Genomic DNA, 23,552 nt, shown 5'->3' on the forward strand with positions numbered 1-23,552 from the left:
CCCAAAAAAAATTCTGGGAAAGTTTTTTGAAAGAGAACTTAAAGATAAACAGGGCCTGTCTTTATGATTGAGTTGGGCTTTTGTTTTGCTGTGTTTCATTTCTTCCTGTAAACAAATACTGAAATGTCCACTTCATTGTATGACTAAGCTGGTATCATTAGGTTGGGGCTGGGTGTGTGAGTGTGGGTGTGGAATTGGTTGTGGGTGGATGTGTGTGTCGTGTGTTTAAAATACTAGAAATGATACCACAACCTAAGGTTGCCAGAGAGATTTTTTTTTAAAAAAAAATTTAAAAAACAACAACAACTGTGCTGAGGCAAACAAGCAAAGTGGAAGACTTGAATTTCTGAGACCCAAACAGGGCTGTGATGGGGTGGTGGCTATAAATGGGCCCTTTGCATCATTGTCTCTGTGAATTAAAGGATTCCTTGCTGAAGGCACAAGACCATTGAAGGAAGTAAAGCATCTGGTTTGTTTTGTAATGAGAAGCAGGAATGCAAGGTCCACGCTCTTAATAATAAACAAACAGGACATTGTATGCCATCATCACAGGATGTCCTTCCTTCTCCAGAAGAGTGAGTGGGGCTGAAGGGTGAAGCCAGCAGGGCTCAGAACAAGCCCCACTAATTACTGCCTCGAACGGCTTTCCACTCACAGGGTGCTCAGTTCAGTACAGCCAGCCCCCTTTTGACTGCGAACCGTCTATGCTCTCCATTGTATGCACAAGATCGGAAGCCTGGCTGTGGGTTTAGGGATGAAGAGTCAGGAGCAACAAAAACCAGTGTATATGATTATAACTTTTTTTTTCCTGTTTCCCTATTTCCAAATGGTTGAAAGAAGGAAGTTAGGTGTACCCAAGATGAATGTATTCAGATAGCAGGAGAAATGAAATCCTACACGTTTAAATACTAGAGGAGAAACGCCTTAGAATGTTTATTTCATTGGCAATGACTCCAGGACTAAACAGCAACCTTGTATTGCCTGTGACGCCAAAATACTTTAACTCTCTCCTTCCAAGTACGCCGGATCCTGTAACTGAGACACGGAGTTTAGGTGACTTGGGTTTTCTTCGGAGGAGGAGTCCCCACCCCCCACCCCGCCCCATTCTGCCGCGACAGGAAGCTGGCGATCTTGGAGTGCTTAGAATACAATGGCAGCGTGAGTAAACGTGGAGAGCAAGCGCCTGCAAAGGGAAGTAAGAAGATTCCCAGTCAGTGTTGAAATCCACTTGCAAAGAGAGGAAGCTGCCGCGGCTCGCAGTTGGGGGGAGGGGGAGAGGGAGAGCCCTGAACCCCACGCTGCACGGCTGGGCTGGCCAGGTGCGGTCACGCCCCCATCCCGGCGGCTGGTAGGAGTGAATCAGACCCGTCAGTGGGTAAAGAAGTCTGCGGCAAGGCAGGGAGGGGGAAGAGCAGTGGCTCGCGCTAGCTGACAGTGCTGCCGTGACACTCGGCCCTCCAGTGTTGCGGAGACGCAAGAGCAGCGCGCAGCACCTGTCCTCCCGGAGCCAGCCCGGCCCGCGGCGGTAGAAAAGGAGGGACCGGCGAGGTGCGCGTCAGTACAGCTCAACCCGGCAGGGACGCGGGAGGATGTGGACTGGGTGGACGTGAGCGAGGCTTATCTCAGATGTTGGATCTTCTCTTGGCAAAACCTGTGGGTACGACCTTGGTAAGGAACCCGATTCTGTTTTTAATCCGGCTTGAAAACTTTTCATTCCTTTTTTCTTCTCTTTTATTTCCTTTTTAAAAATTCTTTTTAAAAGAATGCAGCCGCAGTAGAAACCAGCGCTTCTGCTTTAGTCCGCGGAGCACTGTCAAACATTTAGAAGACTTTTTTTTCCACAGCCCCCCCCTCCGTATGAATCATTAACCCTTCACTGAAATTTCGGTAGTGGTTCTCGTCCGCTTCCCCACGCGCTGCCAGCGAAGTAACTATTCCGGGTTAGCTCTGGTTTTCAATTGTATTTAACTTTAACGTCGTTTGCCCAATGTGACCTTACGTGTCGGAACTAAATAAAAATTAGCTGATTTAAGTTGTAACCGGGGCAAAGACAACTAGCCCCTTGCCGCCGCCCCCAGTGAGCATCATATTTAGGGAAGGTATGGGCAAATGTTAAAACCACCTCGAGGGACTCTCACAGTGCTGTGTTTACATTTTCAGAAGCGCGTGTTCTTACATGGATAGCCTTACTCCTAATTTTTATCTGGCGCGTCTATGTGGGAATGCGTTACAAAGGCTGTTTATCTGTTTTGTTTTTCCTCTTTGGGAAGCCCTTCTTCCGAAGGCAGATAGCAGCAGGATCCCCGAGTCTTCTGTACAACTTTAGTTACAGTAAACTGTGCCACTTCAGTGACTTCTGGGAATTCATGCACTTTCACATTTAAATGGAAAGTGCTATTTGTAGCTGAGGGCTCCTAAAGGAATTCTCTTCAGGGAATTCTATTGAATATTTTTATTTTTTTTAATTTTTTTTACTTTTCCTATCTGGCCACGGAGATGCCCACCGATCCAAAAACGTTGCAGAGTCTTTCCCCCTTCACCCATTTCTTTTTTTTCCCTGTGGTCCATGGGAGCTCCGGAAGGCTGGTGCTCAGGGATGCTGGCAGGATGCAACCCTTCTCGGGCTTCCCCGGTGAAGGATGAAAGAGACTGAACGCGCGGCAAAGGGGTTGCGGGAGGGGCGGGGGGGGGGGGCTGTTGTTTTGAAAGTTGTTTCGCGTAGGGAGCTGGTGGGAAAGTTCAGTCTTCCCCATTTGGAAAAAGCAGGCTGGGTTCCGCTCCAGCACCACACGCGCTTTCCATTTTTAGCTTCATTCAGAGGCAGACAGCGCTCCTTCCTCTTCCTCCTCTTGTTTGTGACACTTCTTTGAGGCAGCTTTTCCACAGAGCCGAGGGTCTGGCGGCCATGACCCCGGGCGTCCCGGGATACAGGACACAGCAGCGCCCACAACGTATTTCTTGCCTTGAGAGGTAAAGCCAAGGGTTAGTCAAAGGTGGGTCTTTTTCTCCCGATGAGGTTCCCAAATATACTTTTTTTTTCCAGCCAAAGGGTTGCGTTTTAAAACCGTGCTTCTTCAAGGCAGTTTACTTTATACGGCTTTGGATTCTTCTCAACTGTACTCCATCAGCTTTTAAAGTCTTCAGACTGCTGTGTTAGTCATAGCCTCTAAGAGGGAGCCACAAGAACGCCGGACAATGGGGATTAAAGGCCTTTCCTTTCTCTTCCAGGCTGTCCCCAAGTATAGCTCCAGCCCCGTGAAGTTTCAAGAGTTGGCAGGGAGGACTGGGACCATGAAAATGGATATGGAAGACGCTGATATGACTCAGTGGACAGAGGCCGAGTTTGAGGAGAAGTGTACATACATAGTAAACGACCACGCCTGGGACTCTGGCGCCGATGGGGGCACTTCTGTTCAAGCGGAGGCATCCTTACCAAGGAACCTTATTTTCAAGTATGCCACCAGCAACGGCAAAGAGGTAAGCCGCTGGCCTTCTTCAAGACTGACTGGCACTCGGGCCAGCTCTCCTACTATCTCGGAGAACCAGGAGAATTTATACGCATTGGCAAATAATTGGTCACCCTAGTCAAGTGTTTTCATTGCTTTCTCTTCAGGCCAGTTCCTATCCATTTCCTCCTACCTTCAGCTGATCTGCACTAATTAGTAAACAGTTAAATCTTTTGGCAAATTGACATGCCTTGGAAAAGCTGACTTGCAAGCAGCTCGGGGCCGGGGCAGCATTGTGAAGGGAACCCAGGGCTTCACCTACCGGCCCTGTTGTCCAGCCTGCTTTCAAAGCAGGAAACTTAGAAACCCAAGTTTTCTTTCTGTCTCCCTTTGCTCGTGAGATGGCTTTCTTCTTTTAACGAGCCAGCTTTATTAGCTGGGTTTCCAAAAATGATTCTCAAAACCCTGACGTGTTTAATGAACTGAAGTGATGGCGTTAACCGGGAAGAGGTCACGTAAAAGTGTCCTCTGTCAAGATGACTTCACCAGCCACCGGTTACCTGTGGCGGCTCTGTCGCCTTGCTCAGGCTGGCGCAGGGGGGGGGGGGGACCCACTTCTTAATGGCTTCTGAAGTGGGCCCACTCTTTATTGTTTCAGAGGTGGTTATCTGAGGAGCACAGGACTTGTGTTTACCCTTTTATATAACAATTAGAGCTGAGAGGTGATTTGCAGAACTACCTCTTGCTCTGAGACTCTGGCTGGCGGCTGCAGTTGCTCTCCTGGTGGGATAAGTTGCTGAGGCTAGCCCTCAGTTGGCTACCCACTGTCACTGTCATCCACAGTGTTGTGGTATCTGATAACTTGCTGTCTTGGGGGAGCACTGAAAAGGAGATCCTGTGTTATAAGAATTCTAGATTCGCTCCTGGGAGTATTCATTATGAGCATGCTAAATCACTTTCCTCTTCCCTGAGGATCAACATGGAGAAGAATCCCAGGAGTCGGGAAATACTTTGTCTCTTTCCTGTTTGTGTGTCTGACCTCAATGTTTTGGGCGAGGAGGGGACGGGAAGAGAGAGAGAGAGAGAGAGAGAGAGAGAGAGAGAGAGAGAGAGATCTAAACTTAAAAGAGAGGAATTCTGCTTTGAGAGTCACTAAAGCTCCACTCTTTGTTTTCTTTCTGATGGGAGAATAGTGTTGGGTTTTATAAAAAGTGATTTTTAAATTGAAGTTTGTATTGTATATAAATATTACCAAAATATGTAACCCCAGAGGCCAGCCTTAATTATACCTCTTCCTGAAAACAATGTTCTTCTCAAAAGAAAGCCTTCGAGTTCGGAGCCCTTGTAGTCAATATAGCATTTGTTTGGGTACTTGAAGCCCAGTTGGGGCTTGAAAGGGTGTAGTGTGGTTTTTGCCACATCAGATTTGACTAAATATTGGTGCCTTCAAAAGGGTCCGTTTGTGTCCTGTTGTCTTGTAGCCTCTTGGGGTAGAAGTAAAGACCCCATTCTGCGGGTGACCGGCTTCTCTTGCCTGAAGCGCGGCCCTTCCTAGTCAAGCTCTTAAGAGTCTCAGCCTTTGCCAATCCTACTGAAAACCGTGGCTCAGTGAGTTATGCTGTTAGATCATTTAGTTCAAGGTTCAGAGAGAGATAGGCGACTTCCCTAAAGGCTATGGTTCCAGCCAGGCCCAGACTGGGAGCAAAGTTCTCCCATTGCTCCAGGTGGTTTTGAATCATGCTGCTCTGGTCCCTCTTGGTGTCACTGTGGCTTTATTTATCTTCCTAACACAGTTCAGACCCATCTTTTTACTAATCCTGGTTGATTTTTTTTCCCTCCTACTGAATTCCTCCCAATGTCTGTATGTTAAGCAACCAGAAAGAGACAGACAGCACTTAATGTTTCTGAAGGGGGGGGGGGGTCCTTCACAACACATAACAAGTCAGGGGGGTTTTTTTGTTTGTTTGTTTTAAAGCCTCTGTCTGTATATTTTACTTAAGGGAAACAGTTGAACAGTTGTGGGACCTCTTCAGTCCTCAATCACAAAAGCCACCGGGAAACAAAATTAAATCATCCTGTCCTAAATTTACACCAAAATGTATGTGTGCCTGTTTTTCTCTCTCCCTTTGCCCCCCCCCCCCACCTCCTTCTCACCTGTTTTGAACTTTGGGACAGCTCCTTCAGGGTGGTGAAAGAGGATGACAGAATTGAGCCACTGAGGGGGTGTGATGGCTGCAAACTAGTTCCAGGCCAGACACATCTAGGATCCAGGAGAGGTTTATATTGCTACTGCTCACTTAGCTCTGAGAGTCCCTGAGCTGTGAAAACAGGGCAAATGCTTTTCTACATGTAGTTTTTATCTGCCTCATTTATCTCGCCCATCTTTAAATGTTTTCATTAAAAAGAGCAAAAGCTGTTACTTTATGTGCTGTGTGCTGACATCCTGGGGATTTTTTTTTAACAAGATCATTTTTCATTATGAATTTGTGCTATGTGTCAGCACCTTCCCACCGCCCCACCCCACCCCACCCCCCTTGGTTTAAAAACAAAACATACAAACTGTATTTCTGATCTTAACATTGGGTTTTAGATTCGGCTTCGAAGCATCCTGCACTTTTACTGAAGCTGTCCTTACTGCCTATTTCCAGATCTAAAATCGATGCCAGACATGCGATTCAAACTTGTACAATGTTTAACCTGGTGGGTTCTTCTTTTGTGGGGAATTCCCCCTCGGCCTCCTGAAATAGCCTATGAGTATTTGACTTGAGAAAGCTCGGCTTTGACACTGGAGGCCTAGGTTAGGAACAGGACACAATTTCAGCTGTCAGCTGAGCTTGCTTTGGCCTCAGGAGGCACTGTGGCTCTGATCTGGAGTTGAGTGGTGACAAATAGCAGGTAGATCTAGGGACACGGTACCCATTCCAATAGAAGTCCATTATTAAAGTGAGCCATTTGTAAAAGGATGTCACCACACTAGGCAATGCCACCTCCAAACTCTTTTAGTTGGGAGTGTGTGTCAAGGCATCACCATGTTTCCTTTCATATAAAGATAGCGAAGCAGGAAACCTTTCAAAAACACCTGTTCATTCCTTTGAAAACTGAGCTGAAAAAAAAAAAAAAGAAAGAAAGAAAACTGTGTTGAAGTGCAGACTCACATCTTGGTCTATACCCTTACAGTAAAAAATACAGAGAAAAAATTCTAAGTGTTGGGTGAGATTTAGGGAGCAGAAAGACAGCAAGTAATTAAAGCAATCTTAATTCACCATGAAGAAGCTCAGACCACATTGGAGACTGTGTCGTCTCTTCACATGCCCACACTTTCTACTGTGCTTGAATATCACATCCTCTCCAAAGACCAACCAAACCCATGCTGTCCTTATTATCAGACTTCCCTTCTTTATGCCCGCTCATTTCATCCTGGACTGTAAAAGAAAAAAAAATCTTTATTTTGTAAAGTTCGAAAGAAACCCTGGTTTTTGTCTCAAAGCTATGGACCGTTTGTGTTTGTGTTCTATAGCCAGAGACACTGACAGAGACAGCTGTGGCCACCACCCCCGACCCCGTGGCAGAGGGGTCCTCTCAGCACATAAAGCAAACAGGAAGGGCTTCTTTGGTGTGGCAAGTGACGCAGGGGCAGCCTTTGGAGGCTCCTTTCTCCCACTGATAGGTTTGCAGAAGGCACACAGCGGCCAGTGCCCAGCAGTGATGCTTTAGGACCCTGGTCAGTTCCAGTGAAGTTTCCTTCCTGGCTTAGGTGAACTCACTAGTCTTTTCAGCACTGTGGAATTCAATGCACAGGCCAAGTTTCTCTGTGCCATTTGCTTGCCCCTAGGATGGAACACAGTAAAGAATAGCTTAGAGAGGTGGTGTTGGGCTAAGAGACTCGTCTGGATCTCTTAGGACCAGAGAGAGAACTCTAACTTGGCTTCCTACTCTCCATTCTCTGGCTCTGATGCCCCCCATTCCAGAGACACACCCCACAATCACCATAATCTTCGAGTTGCAGTTTGTAATGTCGTCTTTACCTAACACATCTGACCTGGACTTGACAGGACAGGGAGGCGTTTACTGTGGGTTGCTAGCATGCTGGACTTGGAACGGCTTCGACGTTGTTTTCTGAGATAGACTCCTGAGATGTCTGTAGTCGGAAGGCAGGCCACAAGCTGCTGATCTTCCTGCCTCCTGCCTGCTATGATTACAGGCATAGGCCACCACATCTAGTGATAGGCAAGTGATGCTTAGAAGCTACAGGGGTCCTCTAATCTCTGACTGCTGAATTGTGTGTCCTTGTTTATCTATCAGTGTTCGTGTTCCTGTTTCCCTCGGCTCTGTCTATAGTAAGCATTCTAATTATTAAGGTTCTGTTTTGTTCATTAAAAAGTCATCTAATATTGAAGTTCAGTCTGGTTATATTTCCCAGACTGATCTTGAACTCACCAGTCTCTTGCCTCCACCTTTGGCTGGGACTTGAAGCCGCACTAGCACCTTCTGGCTGCTCTTTTGGCTAATTCACATGTCTTGTCTGTTCAGTTGCATGTGCGACGCTATAGACGACAGGTGCTTCTAATACCAATTTAAATATCTACACTGCCAAGTCCATAGTTGTGTTTAAAAGGTTCTAGATAGCTTATTTCCCCCACATTCTTTTGGTGTAGGCACAAGACGCTAATTAACTTCCTTTGGCCACAGGAAAATGTGTTTTCTCAGTGTAAGATTGATAGGTGAAAACCAGGAGGCCCTTCTGTAGAAAGAAAAATGGCAATTTGGAAGGAAGACTGTGGCCTCAATGTAATGTTCCTTGTTGGTAAGCAAGCTCTGACTCCCAAGACACTGTCTGCAGGAGGCTATAATTTAAAGCAAAGTTGATGAACCAGTTGCGTGCCTTTCTTAAAATTACTGCTTTAAAGTGGATATGTTGAAATGATCAGCTGCTAATTATTGGCTCACTGACAAATGGCATTATTTGTTTTTCCTGTTTGGCATTTTAATATTATGGAATAAGTATTCAAATGTAAATGTCTAATAATTTGTGTATTATAGAAGACAATTGCATGACTTTTACAAAGTAGGTTCAATAATCTGTACTACACAAGCCTGGGACCAAGGCAGGCTAGCCAAGCTTTCTGTATAGATTTTCATCTCCAGAGTCTTTCCTGAGCATCTCTGAGATGCTCCTGTCTCCCCATAGCCAGACTATAACCAACAACAACAATCATGAAGTGTTTTTGGAAGCATAGGCAGATGTAACTGAGGACAGAGGTGGAGATGAACATCTGCCTTTTTCAGACCTTTGCCACAAATTCACATAGAACCAAAAATAGCACCTTTAACTCACCAACTTTGTTTCGAGTTGTGCCGGGCACGGAACATTTTCTCCTTCTCTCCCCTTTCCCTGTCATAAGAACGCCCCACTGACTTGTATAAGGAATAGTAAATTGTTTAAGAAAAATGGCATTTGAGAATTAAAGAAAAAAGAAAAGAAAACTGACAAGAGAAAGAGTAGCCCGCCCCAGCTGTGCAGGTGTGCCCATTGCATCCTGGACAGAGATTTAATTTTTGATGATATGGAATGAAGCGCCAGTGTACCATAACCTAAGTCTTGGATTTTCCTGCAAACCACCTGAACAACCATCGATTGGCTTAGCTGCACCTGCCATTTTGCATATATAATTATATGACAGCCACCAAGAAAAATACTAGTAGAAGCAAACAGTTTTACCCTGCCCTTGGTCATCCCAGGAAAGCATTCCTTACTGTTTTGAACCAGAACAAACATTAAAATAAGAAGATAGATCTACCCTGTAAAAGGTATAAAGAACTACTTAGAGTTCATTTGAATTGCTCCCTAGCTTGAGTCTGAGATTTTTTTTTAAATACCCTAAAAAGAAAGTTATGATCAAGGAAGAAGCACCATAGTTAACATCTTTCTCTAGTAAACCCCACAGAGTCGGAATGCACGAGGCCTTCAGTCTGCAAAGGTCACTTCCTCAGATCTTAGAAGCCACATCTTTTAGAAGCCACAGCCTCCTCATTACCCATTCCATTTCAAAGAGGGACTTCTGACCACCACTGAGTAGATGCCACAGAACAAAGTTACTTGAAAGACCTTTCTTCTAGTAAAGATCTCTTACAAGCTATGGCGGGAGGGGAGCGCTCTTCTGGAATAAGGCGGGGAAGGAAAAACCTTAATGTGTTTGGTTTCTGGTTCCTTCGGCCTCTGTGGAACAACTAAAGGGCATTATTTTGGTTTCTGAGGTTAAAACTCTTTATTCATTCCCCTCAAGCATACTATGTTTATGGTTTGAGGGAGGGAGGAACTAGAATCGCAACATCTCACTCGGCCCGGTTTATTCTCTTAGAACAGAGTGCTGGTCTCCAAATCTTCTAACGTGAGACGCAAAAAAAAAAAAAAAAAAAAAAAAAAGTATAGTCAACAGTCACCAGAAACACTGCCCTGGACTAGTTCAGCACGTGAATGACTTCCAAAGATGACTGTGATGTAGCTTCCTGTTAATTGTGGAGACATCAGACAGCTAGGTTATCAATGGGCAATTCAGTTCACTGAAAATAACAAGGTTTGGCATCTTGGAGTCTGAGTAATGCATCCATGTTTTATCTCTTTAGGTTACTGGGGTGCTAAGTAAGGAGTATATACCGAAGGGAACAAGATTTGGACCCCTCATAGGTGAAGTCTACACCAATGACACAGTCCCCAAGAACGCCAACAGGAAATATTTTTGGCGGGTAAGTAAGGAAACTTTTTTTTTAACCTTTTCAGTACTGGAACTTAAAGATCAGGGTCACTTCCTTCTCAGCCTGTGATGAGAACCAGTTGGAGCTCACTCAAGGAACCACTGGAATTTTGAGCAAGTTCGGCAAAACTGGTTAAATGTTGTGCCTGGAAATCTTGGCTCCAGGAGGTTAGGTGTGGACTACATGAGAAATTGGCTTTTTTTTTTTTCTCTCTCTCTCTCTCTCTCAACTCATTACATACAGCTTTGTGATGAAGGGAAACAGTTTGCTGCTTGCTTCAAGGGCAGGTTCATTTGCATTTCTCTTCCAGGAAGTAGTAATGACTCACCAAGCCTTAGATTTCATTTCGCCCTTTCTTAATTTCTTGCTGAGTTAACTTCATTTGAATGGAAGAGTTATCATAAATGTATTATCTTGAAGAGATGTGTCACTAAGAAAGGCTATAGGCAGAAGAAGGGTTAGTGGGACAGAGAAGGACCCTAGAGGTGGCTTTATTTAAATCTACCTGCACCAAAAGACTGTTACTTTAGACAGTGTCTAAGTTGCTAAGCACAAGGAGACTCACATGCATGTGAGAAGACAGGTCTGGCTGATGCGGTCTCCTTTGGCACGTCAGGGTTAGCATGGACTCCGAAGCGACCTGGGAGATGGCGTTCATGGGTAAAACCTGCTTTGGGAGTGGATAACAAAGAGCCAGCCTCCCTTTCCTCAACCTGTCTGTGCCATGCTCAGTTTCCTTAGTTTGAGAAATGAAGAGCTATTTATGCAAATTTAATGAGCGGTTTCACTCAGACAGACAGAAAGTACACATCACCTGAAGAAATGGTAATAACCAAAAGTGCATGGTGCTTATTCTGGTTGATATTTCAGCATTAAAAAAAAACTTTAAAAAGCTTTGATTAGAAAAGTACTAATAAAGTTATTTCTGAGAGAGCCTTTCTTCATCCGGGATGTTTGTTTCCAGAAACTAACTTACTACTTCTACAACTGTAGTTGGTAGATTTCCTAAGAAGTATTTGTTCTTAATTTTCATTTATTAACTAATGAGTGGGTGTGAAAATATATTGCTAGGAAATTCACAATGTAAGGATATGAGAGCATTTCTACCTTTATTGAACTCTCAGATGGGAGCCACGGAGGTATGTTAATCTTGATCTCAAATGGTCTGAATTAAGACAATCTGACTGTGATGGCACACATCTGTAATCCCAGCACTCACGGAGGCAGAGGCAGGCAGATCTCTTTGAATTCGAGGCTAGCTTGGTCTACAAAGTGAGTCAAGGACAGCCAAGGCTACACAAAGAAAGTAAAGTCAAGAAACACTGGAGAATCTCCCATCCCTCCCCCAGATCTGTTTCATTTAAAGATTTACAAAATAATAATAAATAACCAAAAGTCTCTTCTTGGGATCAGTTATTTAAATGCAACAAAGATGGTAGGGAATAAATCTCACATGTTGGAAGATCCTGGTTTGTGGGGCAGGAATATGAACATCTGTTGTGAGGAATGAAAGGGTTTCATGCAAATTACACAGCCAAAGAGATGCTCAAGTGAGAAACCAGTGACATTTCTTGTCACTGTTCTATGAGTCAGCATGTATTTAATCTCGGTAATAGAGGGAAAGGCAGCCATCGGTGTACGATTTACAAATGCACGATTTTATTTTCTTGGTGTGTGTGTGTGTGTGTGTGTGTGTGTGTGTGTGTGTGTGTGTGTGTGACTTCATGACATCCATGGGGCCGTTTGTAAATGAGGGTACAGTAAACTGTAGTCGTGGAAAGCCGACCAGGATCAACACACCCTGTGCTAGCAGTTTCCGCCCTGGTGCAAGAGCGATGGAACCCCATGTTCCTGGAAGTTTTCTCGACAGAGTAAACAAACTTGAAAACCCCTCTTGCTAGCTGAATTCGCCCGGTCTTCTTACATTTTCTCTTAACAAGACACACCGCGGAAGCTCACGCAGGCTGCTTTGATGAAGCCACATGCATCCCCCTCACAATTCACAGGAAGTCACCCTTTAAAAGAAACTGGTTCTGCTGTTTACTGCCCGTATTAAAGGGACAGAGTTCCTTTTTAATTTCTGATAACGTTTGAGAGAGCTAGAGAAGCGATCACACAGCCAGCCTGCTGCCCTAGTGAGCAGAGTCTCAGGGGACTTAAGCACCACAGCGCCTCTTGGAGAATAGTGTGTAAAGAAAGCTCTCTGGTCTGAGGGAAGGCAGTGCCTCTTCAAAGAAAGGAACTTTCTGGAGAAGATAAGGAGTGAGTTTATTACCCCCTTGGTTCAGTAGGAATAATTTTTTCCCCTTCTCTTCTTAACTCTGCCTTTTTACCAAGCATTGTGACTACAGCTGTTAGCCAGAGGTAGCACCGCCGAGGGTCAGACTGCACTCTTCTTTATAAGAACCATATATTTTCCTTCATCTTCTTTTTCCAAAAGCCCAAACTCCTGGTCCTGTGTGTGTTGTTTTGACCAGCCTCCTCACAGATACGGGGTCCCTCTCTATGCCTTTGGCATGAAAGAGAAGCACAAGGCTGCCTAAGTTTACCAGGAGGAGAAGTGACTTATTCAGGCAGCCAAACTCTGGCCTCTGTGCCAGTGGCTCACTTTGTTATGGCAGGTGAAGTTCACCTTCGCCCCACCCAGTGTTTCCACAAAAAGGCAGGGTTCCAAGTATTCATCTGAACAAGTGTTACTGTGGGACTCGGGGCTGGTGGGGGGGGGGTGGAGGATGTTTGCAGAGACTGAGCCCCGGGCGGAGGTGTAGGAAACACAAGTACAGAGGCCATAGAAAGGAGCTGAGCCTTGCTTTGACGCAGCACTCTGCTAGCCTGCCCCGTGACTCAAGGCACTAAAAGTCAGCATAGTTGGAACTGTGCTGGGCAGAGTCACCTATTTGCTATTCGCTACTGTAGCAAGAGTACTGTCTTTGTGGTGGTTTCATCCACTCCAGGGCTGCTCGTTAATTAGGATTTTTGGTGTTTTATTATTATTTTTCTATGCACTCCCCAACATGAAAAGACCATAAATTTGAAATGGAAAAAAAAAAGAGGTAACTAACACAATTTACCTTACCTGTTTCCACCCTCATTTCTGCTGATTCTCAAGAGGACTCCCACCAGACCAGTGAGTCTTTCCCTAACTAGGCAATGAGGGCTGGGGTCACAGATGCTGAATTGCTCGCCCCGAGTTTAAGATCCTGAGAGGTTCGGGGGAGCTCTCGGCGGTTCTCTGCTGGCTGCCTGTCACACCTCCTCTTTCCTCTCTTTTGGACAGATCTACTCCAGAGAGGACTTCCACCACTTCATTGATGGTTTTAATGAGGAGAAAAGCAACTGGATGCGCTACGTGAATCCGGCTCACTCTGCCCGGGAGCAAAACCTGGCTGCCTGTCAGAACGGGATGAATATCTACTTCTACACCATTAAGCCTATCCCTGCCAACCAGGAACTTCTTGTGTGGTATTGTCGGGACTTTGCGGAGAGGCTCCACTACCCTTATCCTGGAGAGCTCACAGTGATGAATCTCAGTAAGTGGATTACAGAACAAAAAAATAAAAAAATGCCAGTAATGTCAGTCCTGGTCCTGTGAGCTAATAACAACGTTGTCTAATTATATGGCTTCGTCATCTGTTGGACTAAGTATGTGGCTTTAGCTAAGACTAGGAAAAGGAAAACATTTTTTAATGTCCCTTCTCCTTATTATGAAATATATATATATATATATATATATATATATATATATATATATACATATATATGTGTGTGTGTGTGTGTGTGTACACACATGTGTGAGTGTGTGTGTACACACATGTGTGAGTGTGTGTGTACACACACATTATAGTCAACCCTGAATGTTGATTTTAGAAAGTTACAGGAAGAAAAATATTTTTAATTCTAATTTATGCAAAAGGGGTGATTGGAGACATAATGCAGACTGGTGTGGACGTGTTGAACGTGCCAGCCTTTGTCCCTTTTTGCCCTACTGTTTCAGGGCTTAGAGTTTTCACTGACACGTGGCTGTAAAGCCATGATGTGGAAGGCTGTTTCTAGAAAAACCGTCACAGTTTTTTCAAGCAGTCTAAGTGAATAACCCTGAAAGATTTCCTATCTTAGCTTCCTTCCTTATGGTAAGATGAATTAATCTCATCTTTTAATCAGTCTTACGGTAACCACCTATTACTTTATCTTGACAAGTTCTTGGTCCCTTAGGTTTAGAAGCTTTTACTTTTTTATTTTTTTTTATTTTTTTTTTTTTGGCTAAACCTGCTGTCATGACCTCTACAAGGCTACAAGGTGTCCCTGTGTTTCAGTCATTCTCAAGTCAGCTTTAAAAACAATTTAAGAATAAAAAAATCCTAACCCCTATTGTAACTCTGGTTATTCTGAGTTATAATGCTGAATTTTTGCAGCACAAATGTCCACATTTTGGTTACAATGAAATGTTGAAGGATTTAAAAGTTTTTATTTTGATCCTCTCTTAAATTTGAGGAAACCTTTCAAGAAAACTATAGAGCATTCCAAGTTTCTGTTACTCAGTTTTGACTGTACAGTCTCATTTGCTTTCCCTGGAGACTAAATATGGTTCACATTTTACCACTGAGACACTAGAAATAAATATTAATTTTCAGTATCTTAACCTTAAGACCAATGGCTTCATGATCGGATACTCTGTCTAGCTGGCTGTGTAGGCGTAGGCTCTCAGGAATATTCAGTTTTCTGAAAATCACAACTTCCAGTACTTTTCCTGTGAGATCACATTATAGGGTTTGTGCCCAGGGCCCCTAACTCAGCAAAATGTACCCCTGCACTTGGCCTGGTGGGCACCATCCATCCTGGCCAAAGGTAGCAATCCCTCGCCTCGTGGGTTTGGGGTTGTTGTTGTTGTTGTTGTTGTTGTTGTTGTTGTTGTTGTATTTTGGACATGGGATCATGCAGCTTAGGTTCGTCTCAAACTTGATAGGTAATCAAGGATGGCCTTGAACTTCTGACTCATCTTCAGCTCCCAAATGCCAGGATGACAGGCATGTGCCCACTGTGCCCGGTTCAAGTGTTTGCTCTTTGTATTCAAAGGAATTTTCACGTACACTGTGAGATGACAGCTTTGTTCTTCAGATAGCCCTTTTAATTCACCCAGGATTCTTCTGAGCGCCGTGTTGGCACCTCCTTTGGGGGATACTCCTGCTACACAGAAAGAGAGAGAGTTAACCACAGGGTTGTATGACAAGGCTCCTGCCACCGATTGGGAAACCTGCTGGCTCAGGTGTGGCAGCCGATGACTGAGACTCCGATCAGGAAAATTTCCAGCATTTCATCAGGCCTAATAAGTAGATCGTGTGTCCATGATGAGCTGTGCTGGATTTCTACGCTGAAAGCACAATAGAGTCTGTTCAGAGTCTCCCTAAGGACTCCGTGGGGGTGGGGGTGGGGGTGGGGTGGGGGTAGGGTGGGGTCGGGGAGAGAATGAAGGGCAGTGAGGGCCCAGACATCACAAACTGGCAAGAAAGAAAAGGGAGGCGGGAAGGGAAAAAAAAAAAAAGAACTATTAAATTTAGCTTCCAGCCCTCCCAACCTTTTTGGTAATTTTTCTTTTCTATCTATCTAACTAACCCATCTAGAAATCAGTTGACCAAATTATAGACTTCTGCATGTTAATCTGCTTTCTCGGTTTCAGTTGAAAACAGACTTTGTTTTGCCTACTGCAGAACTTCTAGGTTCTTTCTTGTAGTCTTGGGGGTACTTATTATAGATCGAAAATGTGAGTCGACACAATTAAGCCATCAGAACCGTCAGAGGCAGCTCACTCTTGAAATGACTCTGTCCGCCTACAGCCATTTAAGATTTAAGAACAAAAACAGAGCTTGATTTTCTTTTTCATGTTAACTCAGGCTGCTAAGTGGGAGAGTTAGAAATGATAGCAGTTCCTCTGATTACTCAGCTGCTGAAAAAAATGAGTTTTTAAAAATGTACCTTCACATGCAGCCTACAGTTTTCCAGCTGTAAAGTCTCTTAGAGACACGGGAGGATATTCCTTCAGGATGAGCTGTCAGCCTGGTGTTTTGAAGACAGACGCCGAACACTACACTACGTGTGTCGCAGGGAAGATGAAACGTTCTGGCTTCTTCCTTTGTTGGCTCAATCATTGGCTTCGGATCCGTTCAGTCATTGGGGTGCTTAGCAAGAATGCCTATGATTAAACCCGGCCTTTGCACTGGGAGAGGGCCCAATTCTTTAAACTCCATGTGTTAAGTTTCCACTGCGGGGAGACTACAAAAACATTATGAGTCTTTGATGTGATTTACCACATAGAAATGGCATGAGGTTGGGTGTGGTGGCACGCACCTTTAATCCCAGCAATTGAGAGGCAGAAGCAGGTGGATCTCTGAATTCTTGGTCAGTTTGGTCTAGACCTGTCTCCTCCCCCACACCCCAACCACCACCACCAGCAACAACAGCAAAAAGGCAGAGTTAGGAAGGGTGCACACAAATGCCCTTCTTTTCTTTTGACCTGGGGATGCTTCTAAATCATTATCTTTTTTTTTTTTTTTTTTAACCTCCAGTAAATCCCTTCCTGTCACTGTGGGATGCTTCGCCTATCAACTCTCCACCTTACTTGTCTCTCTCTTCCTTTACCATTTTAGCCTTAAAAAACAAAAGTGACAATTTGAACTTCCTGCCTGCTGGGCCTCCCCGTAAGACTGATATTGGCCTGATAAGGGGGTATTTATTTTGGTTTAGAGGCTTGAGAGAAATTGCTCTCCCTCAGAAAGCTTTCCGTCACTGACCCTCATCAGCATCTTCTGATAGTGTTGTCCGCTGTGTTTATTCTGGTGCCCTGGCTACCCAGGAGAAACTGATAACAACCCGCAGGAGATAACATCCTCTAAAGAGCTTTCCAGCTGGAATCAAATCCCTCCAGCCTGTCAGCCTGGAGAATGAATGGGTCTGAAAGGTTTAAGCTCAGGGCTTCCCCGGAGTTCATCTTCAGACCTATCAGGTAGCAAGCTTGGAGTTCCTTTTCAGTTAAGCCAAACAGGGCTGTTTTATAAGAGTACAAAGGATACTGTTTTACATTGTCTTAAGCGCAGTTCCCAATTGCAGAGGCCAAGAACCTGGCTTCTCAGAGCGTTGCACCCTGCTGAAACCCTCAGCATCCTGGGCAGGGGTGCCTGTTTGAGTGAGCATCCCAGCAACACAGCTCACCCTGCGCATCCTATGTGTTGTCCTTTGCCTGGGGAAGACTGAGCTGAGGCATCTCCTGCAGGCCTCCTCTGCCCTGTGCAATGGGGCCAGGAAGCCATGGCTAATCTAGGAAGGCCCTCACTGTTTCTGAACCTTACCAGGGAGCATACGCTGTCTCTACGAGTAAATGTTTTCCTCCTTGCTGCCTCTGTTTTCTTTGGTGCTGTAAGTAATTGAACTGGCTTGGGAACTACCTGTTGTGGTTTGGCAGAGGTGACTGTCACACCTCATGATTCCGGGAGACAGCCCAGATGGTAGTCTGGTTAGACCAGAACCTTGGTGAAATGCTTGCGCTGGCCCAACAGTGGCCAGAAACGGGCAGCATCCTTATGTATTTTGGTCCAGGCAATTTGAACAGGGCTTTTAAGGGGTTCCTATTTAAAGAGAAATCCATTTGAAAATTGATGACTGTTCATTTACTTAAAACTGGTCTCAGTCTTTCTTCTAAGTTTGCAGTGGGCTGGTTTCCTTTAGGTAAACTGCCAAATATCAGAATGACTTATTAACCCGTGACAAACCCCCACCCCTGTATTTTTCCACCCCATCTTAGTGAACGCTCAGCCGTCCCAGTTAGGACAGCACTTTTCTGTCATAGTTCGCACTAGTGGGAAAGAGATCGTACAAATGGCGCTATGTGGAGGCTTCCATTATTCCCGGTTTTTGGTTGGTTTTTTTTTTTTTTTTTTTGGTTCCCACTCCCCCCCCACCCCACCCGCCCCCCCCCCCAGGAAGTGGAGCAGCCTTCTGAGTGGGTGGCCCAGAGCCCTCTGGAGTGAGAGGCGTAGGGGCCAGGTGTCTAGCTTTTGTATTTGCCAGCTGCTGCTCAGGGTTTCTCAAGAAGAGAGAACGACTTTCTGATTTCACTTCGGTTCTCCACAGGCCTGTGAGTAACCGCCCTTTCTTCTTCATTTTAGCACAAATGGAAAGCAACCCAAAGCAATACAGCAGTGAGAAAAACGAACTGTACTCAAAGAATGTACCCAAGAGAGAGTATAGCGTGAAAGAAATCCTAAAACTGGACTCCAACCCCTCCAAAAGGAAAGACATCTACCGCTCCAACATTTCACCCCTCACTTCAGACAAGGATATGGATGGCTTTCGGAAAAATGGGAGCCCCGACATGCCCTTCTACCCTCGGGTGGTTTACCCTATCCGGGCACCCCTGCCGGAAGACTTTTTGAAAGCAACCCTGGCCTATGGGATGGAGAGACCCACTTACATCACTCACAGCCCCCTTCCGTCGTCTACAACTCCCAGTCCCCCGTCAAGCAGCAGCCCTGAGCAGAGCCTCAAGAGCTCCAGCCCCCACGGCAGCCCGGGGAACACGCTGTCGCCCCTGGCGCCAGGTCCCCCGGAACACCGGGACTCCTACTTGAACGCTTCCTACGGCTCGGAGGGCCTGGGTTCCTACCCTGGCTATGCACCTGCCCCCCACCTCCCACCAGCTTTCATCCCCTCTTACAATGCTCACTACCCCAAGTTCCTGTTGCCACCCTATAGCATAAGTTCTAACGGCTTGAGCACCATGAACAACATCAATGGCATCAACAATTTCAGCCTCTTCCCCAGGTTGTACCCTGTCTACAGCAACCTCCTCGGCGGGAGCAACCTGCCTCACCCCATGCTCAGTCCACCTTCCCTCCCGAGTTCCCTGCCCTCAGATGGAGGCCGGAGGCTGCTTCCTCCTGAGCACCCCAGAGAGGTGCTTGTCCCAGCGCCCCACAGTGCCTTCTCCCTTACCGGGGCTGCAGCCAGCATGAAGGACGAGAGTAGTCCCCCCAGCGGATCTCCGACAGCGGGAACCGCAGCCACGTCGTCCGAACACGTGGTCCAACCCAAAGCTACCTCAGCGGTGATGGCAGCCCCGAGCACTGACGGAGCCATGAATCTCATTAAAAACAAAAGAAACATGACTGGCTACAAGACTCTTCCCTACCCACTGAAGAAGCAGAACGGCAAAATCAAGTACGAGTGCAACGTCTGTGCCAAGACGTTCGGTCAGCTCTCCAACCTGAAGGTAGAGCCACTTGCGGGGTGTTTGCCCTTGGCTACCTGGGTGCGGGGTTATTAAAGTGCACTTGAGCCATAGGAGACCCGGCTTGGGTCTAGACTCCATGGGTGGGGCTTGCTGGTTAATGAAAACGTGGGGGTTCATCTCGATGCCTTTTCTAAGATGCTTGCATCTGCATCGGACACACCTTGCTCTAGAGAGGCTTAGGGAGCCGGCCTCCTCCTCTCAGTCCTAGAGCTAACCCCCTGTGGCTTCTTCCCAGGTCCACCTGAGAGTGCACAGTGGAGAACGGCCTTTCAAATGCCAGACCTGCAACAAGGGTTTTACTCAGCTCGCCCACCTGCAGAAACACTACCTGGTACACACGGGAGAAAAGCCACACGAATGCCAGGTGGGCAAGGTTTTCTGGGTAGAACTTTTGTAGAAAATGTCCCTACAGTTGTCTTTCCGTGTGGTTTCAACAACGCAAAAATAATTGCCTCGCCACAGGCTGCTGGCACCGCACAGCTCCTCACAGGCTGTAGTGGTGGATGGATGACAGTCAAGTTCCGGCGGGGGGTGGGGGTGGGGGGGGAGGTAAATGGCCTGGGATAAACCGCACCTCCCCCAATTGCTTACCAGGGCATGGGGCATGAGTGCCATTAACAGGCTTCTGAGCGCCTAAAGTTGCTGGGTTGTTGGCATGTGGCCCTGCCCCTCCCATTGGCAATAACCAATCTGGTCTTCCCTCTTTCTTCTTTGCTCCGCCTTCTCTTGTCCCCACACTTTAGGTCTGCCACAAGAGATTCAGCAGCACCAGCAATCTCAAGACCCACCTTCGGCTGCACTCCGGAGAGAAGCCTTACCAGTGTAAGGTGTGCCCTGCCAAGTTCACGCAGTTCGTGCACCTGAAGCTACACAAGCGACTCCATACCCGGGAGCGGCCCCACAAGTGTGCCCAGTGCCACAAGAGCTACATTCATCTCTGCAGCCTCAAGGTCCACCTGAAAGGCAACTGTCCTGCGGCCCCAGCCCCCGGGCTGCCTCTGGAGGATCTGACCCGCGTCAATGAGGAAATCGAGAAGTTCGATATTAGTGACAATGCTGACCGACTTGAGGACATGGAGGACAATATCGATGTGACTTCTATGGTGGAGAAGGAGATCTTAGCTGTGGTCAGAAAAGAGAAAGAAGAAACTGGTCTGAAAGTATCTTTGCAAAGAAACATGGGGAGTGGACTCCTCTCCTCAGGGTGTGGCCTCTTTGAGTCATCAGACCTGTCCCTCATGAAGTTGCCTCACAGCAACCCACTACCTCTGGTACCTGTAAAGGTCAAACAAGAAACAGTTGAACCGATGGATCCTTAAGATTTTCAGAAAATAAGTGTTGCGTTTTGCTCCTTAGGTTATGACTTGGTGAGTTCAGGGTGCCTGTAGCAAATTCCTTGTACACAATTCCAGATATGCAAAGCTGTCCTGGCAGCAGGTGGCTCCCCACACCTCTCTGGAATTAAAGAAGGACTCCAATGTTACCAAAATCTCAGGGCATAAATGAGGCAAAGACTCGCTATATATACATATATACATATTATATATATATAAACTTATTTACAGCCATGTCTATATATTTGAACCTGTGTATTTTGAATATTTGTGTGGATATGTTTGCATAGCCTCCCTATTACTAAAACTATTGCCTAGCCATAATTATTTTTTCAGTGATAATCTTTCATAATTTATTATACAGTTTATCTTTCAAAAAGCAATAATTAAAGAAGTTTACAATGACTGGAAAAATTCTTGGTAGTTTTAGTATAAGTGTTGTATTCTTGTCTTGTGGCCATCCTTTGTAGATAGTTTCTGCACATCTGTTGAAATAACTGAGACTTAGTAGACAGCTATGTGATTTCAGTCGCCTTCCCTTAGAATAATGCTTTAAAATAAGTTTTGATATTGCCAAAGTCATATGGTTGGTATGTTAACTCAGAAGATCACATCATTTGAACACCATTGTATAAGTTGGGGATATGTGTGCAGATTTACTCAGCAGTAATTTGAGGGGAAAGTAATATAAGAAAAATTTTATGTTTCTGATGATAGTCTTCCTCCCCTGCCCCTGCCCCAGCCCACACACACACTCCTAGCCACAATCTTACTAAAATGGACACAGGAAGACTTTGCCAACCTGTCCCTCCAAAAACACAGGGTCTTCCTGTCTGCAGTGTCACATGACCATTCTGAGTGGCCATATGACTTTGGCATCCCAATGTGTTATCTGAAAATGTGAAGAAGATAAAATGCCATGTTCAAACCATCGAGGGATCTGTCTTTCAAGCACAGATGTTTTTGTGTGTGTGTGAGGGTTGGGGGTTTGTCTGGGTGTCGTTTTGTTGTTGGCTTGTTTTTGTTTTTCTTAATGTCAAAATTGCACAAAGGTGGCGCCCTACCAAGAAGCATTTGATATAGAAAGGCTCAGGCCACATTTAAAATACAAACAAACAAACAAAGAAAAAAAAAACCCAGAAACAATAAAAATTTAAAAACGGGTATTCTTGTCACCTTAGGCTAAGCGGGTAATGAACATTCCTATCCCCGACATCAGTTGTATTTTATCTGTAAAACTCAGCTTTTCTCAGTATTTGTGTTTCGCGTTTTGTAGTTAATTTAATTGAAGATGAAAGGGCATTGCAAAGTTGTTCAACAACAATTACCTCATTGAGTGTATCCAGTAGGAGTGCAGGAAGTGATGTCTTACGTCATGACCTGCTACTCAGCTGAGCCTGTGTGCTCCTGAGTGGAAGGCTGGGTTGTTCTGTCTTGTATTCATTCTCCTAAGCCCGAAAGTTACCTATTGGTGTTTAAGGTGTAACAAAGAATGCTGTATATTTATGAACCTATTTATACCACTATACCATGTGTATATATAATATATTTATAACCACTTAAATTGTGATCCAAGCCATGTAAAAGAACCTACTTTTCCCAAGAGCAAAATGAACCTCTCTGAGGTTCTGCTTAAAACTCCATGACCTCACTATTAACATTGGTGCTTGGGCACCTCCCTGCCTTCTACCAGAGACCAGAGGGAAGGGCCATGTACCAGCTATGGAGGGAAAAAAAAAAACTTTACATCATCCTGTCTGAGTTGATTGGTTTGCTACATTTGTGTCAGTTGGGTCACAGAAATTAAAATCCCCTCCATCTCCCTACTTTGGACCCTGGCACACCAGTCACTCTCCAGACCAATGCTTAGTTCAGTGTCTTATCTATCAACTTACAAAGAGAGAACTGTCAAATCATCCAGGGAAACCCAAGAGCCTTACTGACCCGTTGCTGTGACTAGGGAGATGCGGGTCTCCTTACCTACAAGGATCACACCCAGAGATCCCACACACACTAGCTAGGAAGCTCGCACTGAGTAGCTGTGTTCTAGAAAACCCTTCCCTAATTGTAGGTAAACCAAAGCATGACAGGACGTTGACACCAAATACATTTTCTCTCCACTGAACTTGTGCCGTTTTCCTCCTGTGTTCTCTCGTGTTGAGAGGAGTTTTGCGAGGACTAATCGCTTTTCTTGCCATCTGTCTTACTCTTCGGCCTCTTACATGTGAGTGTTGAGCCCACAATTAACAGTGGTTTTTTTGTTTTGTTTTGTTTTGTTTCCCCTCAGAGTTAAAAACTGACCAAAGTTATTGGCTTTTTACTTTGCTAGAACAACAGAACTATCTTGTGTTTACGTACTGGTTTACATTGTTATTTATGTGCAAATTGTCAAAATGTAAATTAAATATAAATGTTCATGCTTTACCAACGCTTGTCTGGTGTTTTGAAAGGCGTGTCCTTTTCAATTGTCCCTACTACCATGGTGTTACTGAGCCACAGTTTGAAGAATTTTCAAACAATTTGTCTCTCCCTGCACAGCCCCTCCTCAGCAAGTACCAGTCATGATGCCCAGTTTCCCACCTTTCTGTGGGCTGTTCTAGAAAGCAAATGAACATCACTGGCCCATGGTATTTTATAAGGCTCCCATTCAAGTTCTAACCAGGCCAGACCCTGCTTAGTTCCCGAGACCAAGTGTATGGAGGGAGGTGTGCCATAACTCTCACTAGTGTATGGTTTTCT

General features: G+C 45.4%; 1 protein-coding gene across 2 annotated transcripts; it reads left to right on the forward strand.

Moving 5' to 3' along the window:
• The first annotated feature begins 1,106 nt into the window (after positions 1–1,106).
• PRDM1 (PR/SET domain 1) lies at positions 1,107–23,237 on the forward strand. Of its 2 annotated transcripts, none has more exons than XM_084776993.1 (7): positions 1,107–1,668; positions 3,229–3,477; positions 10,071–10,190; positions 13,477–13,729; positions 18,356–19,458; positions 19,715–19,843; positions 20,223–23,237. In XM_084776993.1, the coding sequence occupies exons 1-7, from the start codon at positions 1,627–1,629 to the stop codon at positions 20,796–20,798; spliced, it is 2,472 nt and encodes an 823-aa protein (XP_084633119.1). In that variant the 5' UTR covers positions 1,107–1,626; the 3' UTR covers positions 20,799–23,237. The 2 variants fall into 2 exon arrangements, with proteins under 2 accessions (XP_084633119.1, XP_084633120.1); XM_084776994.1 differs by lacking the exon at positions 1,107–1,668 and adding an exon at positions 1,874–2,970.
• The last annotated feature ends 315 nt before the right edge of the window (positions 23,238–23,552 follow it).

The sequence above is a fragment of the Acomys minous genome (genome assembly GCF_964271855.1).
Source record: "Acomys minous genome assembly, chromosome: 3".
Lineage (NCBI taxonomy): Eukaryota > Metazoa > Chordata > Mammalia > Rodentia > Muridae > Acomys > Acomys minous.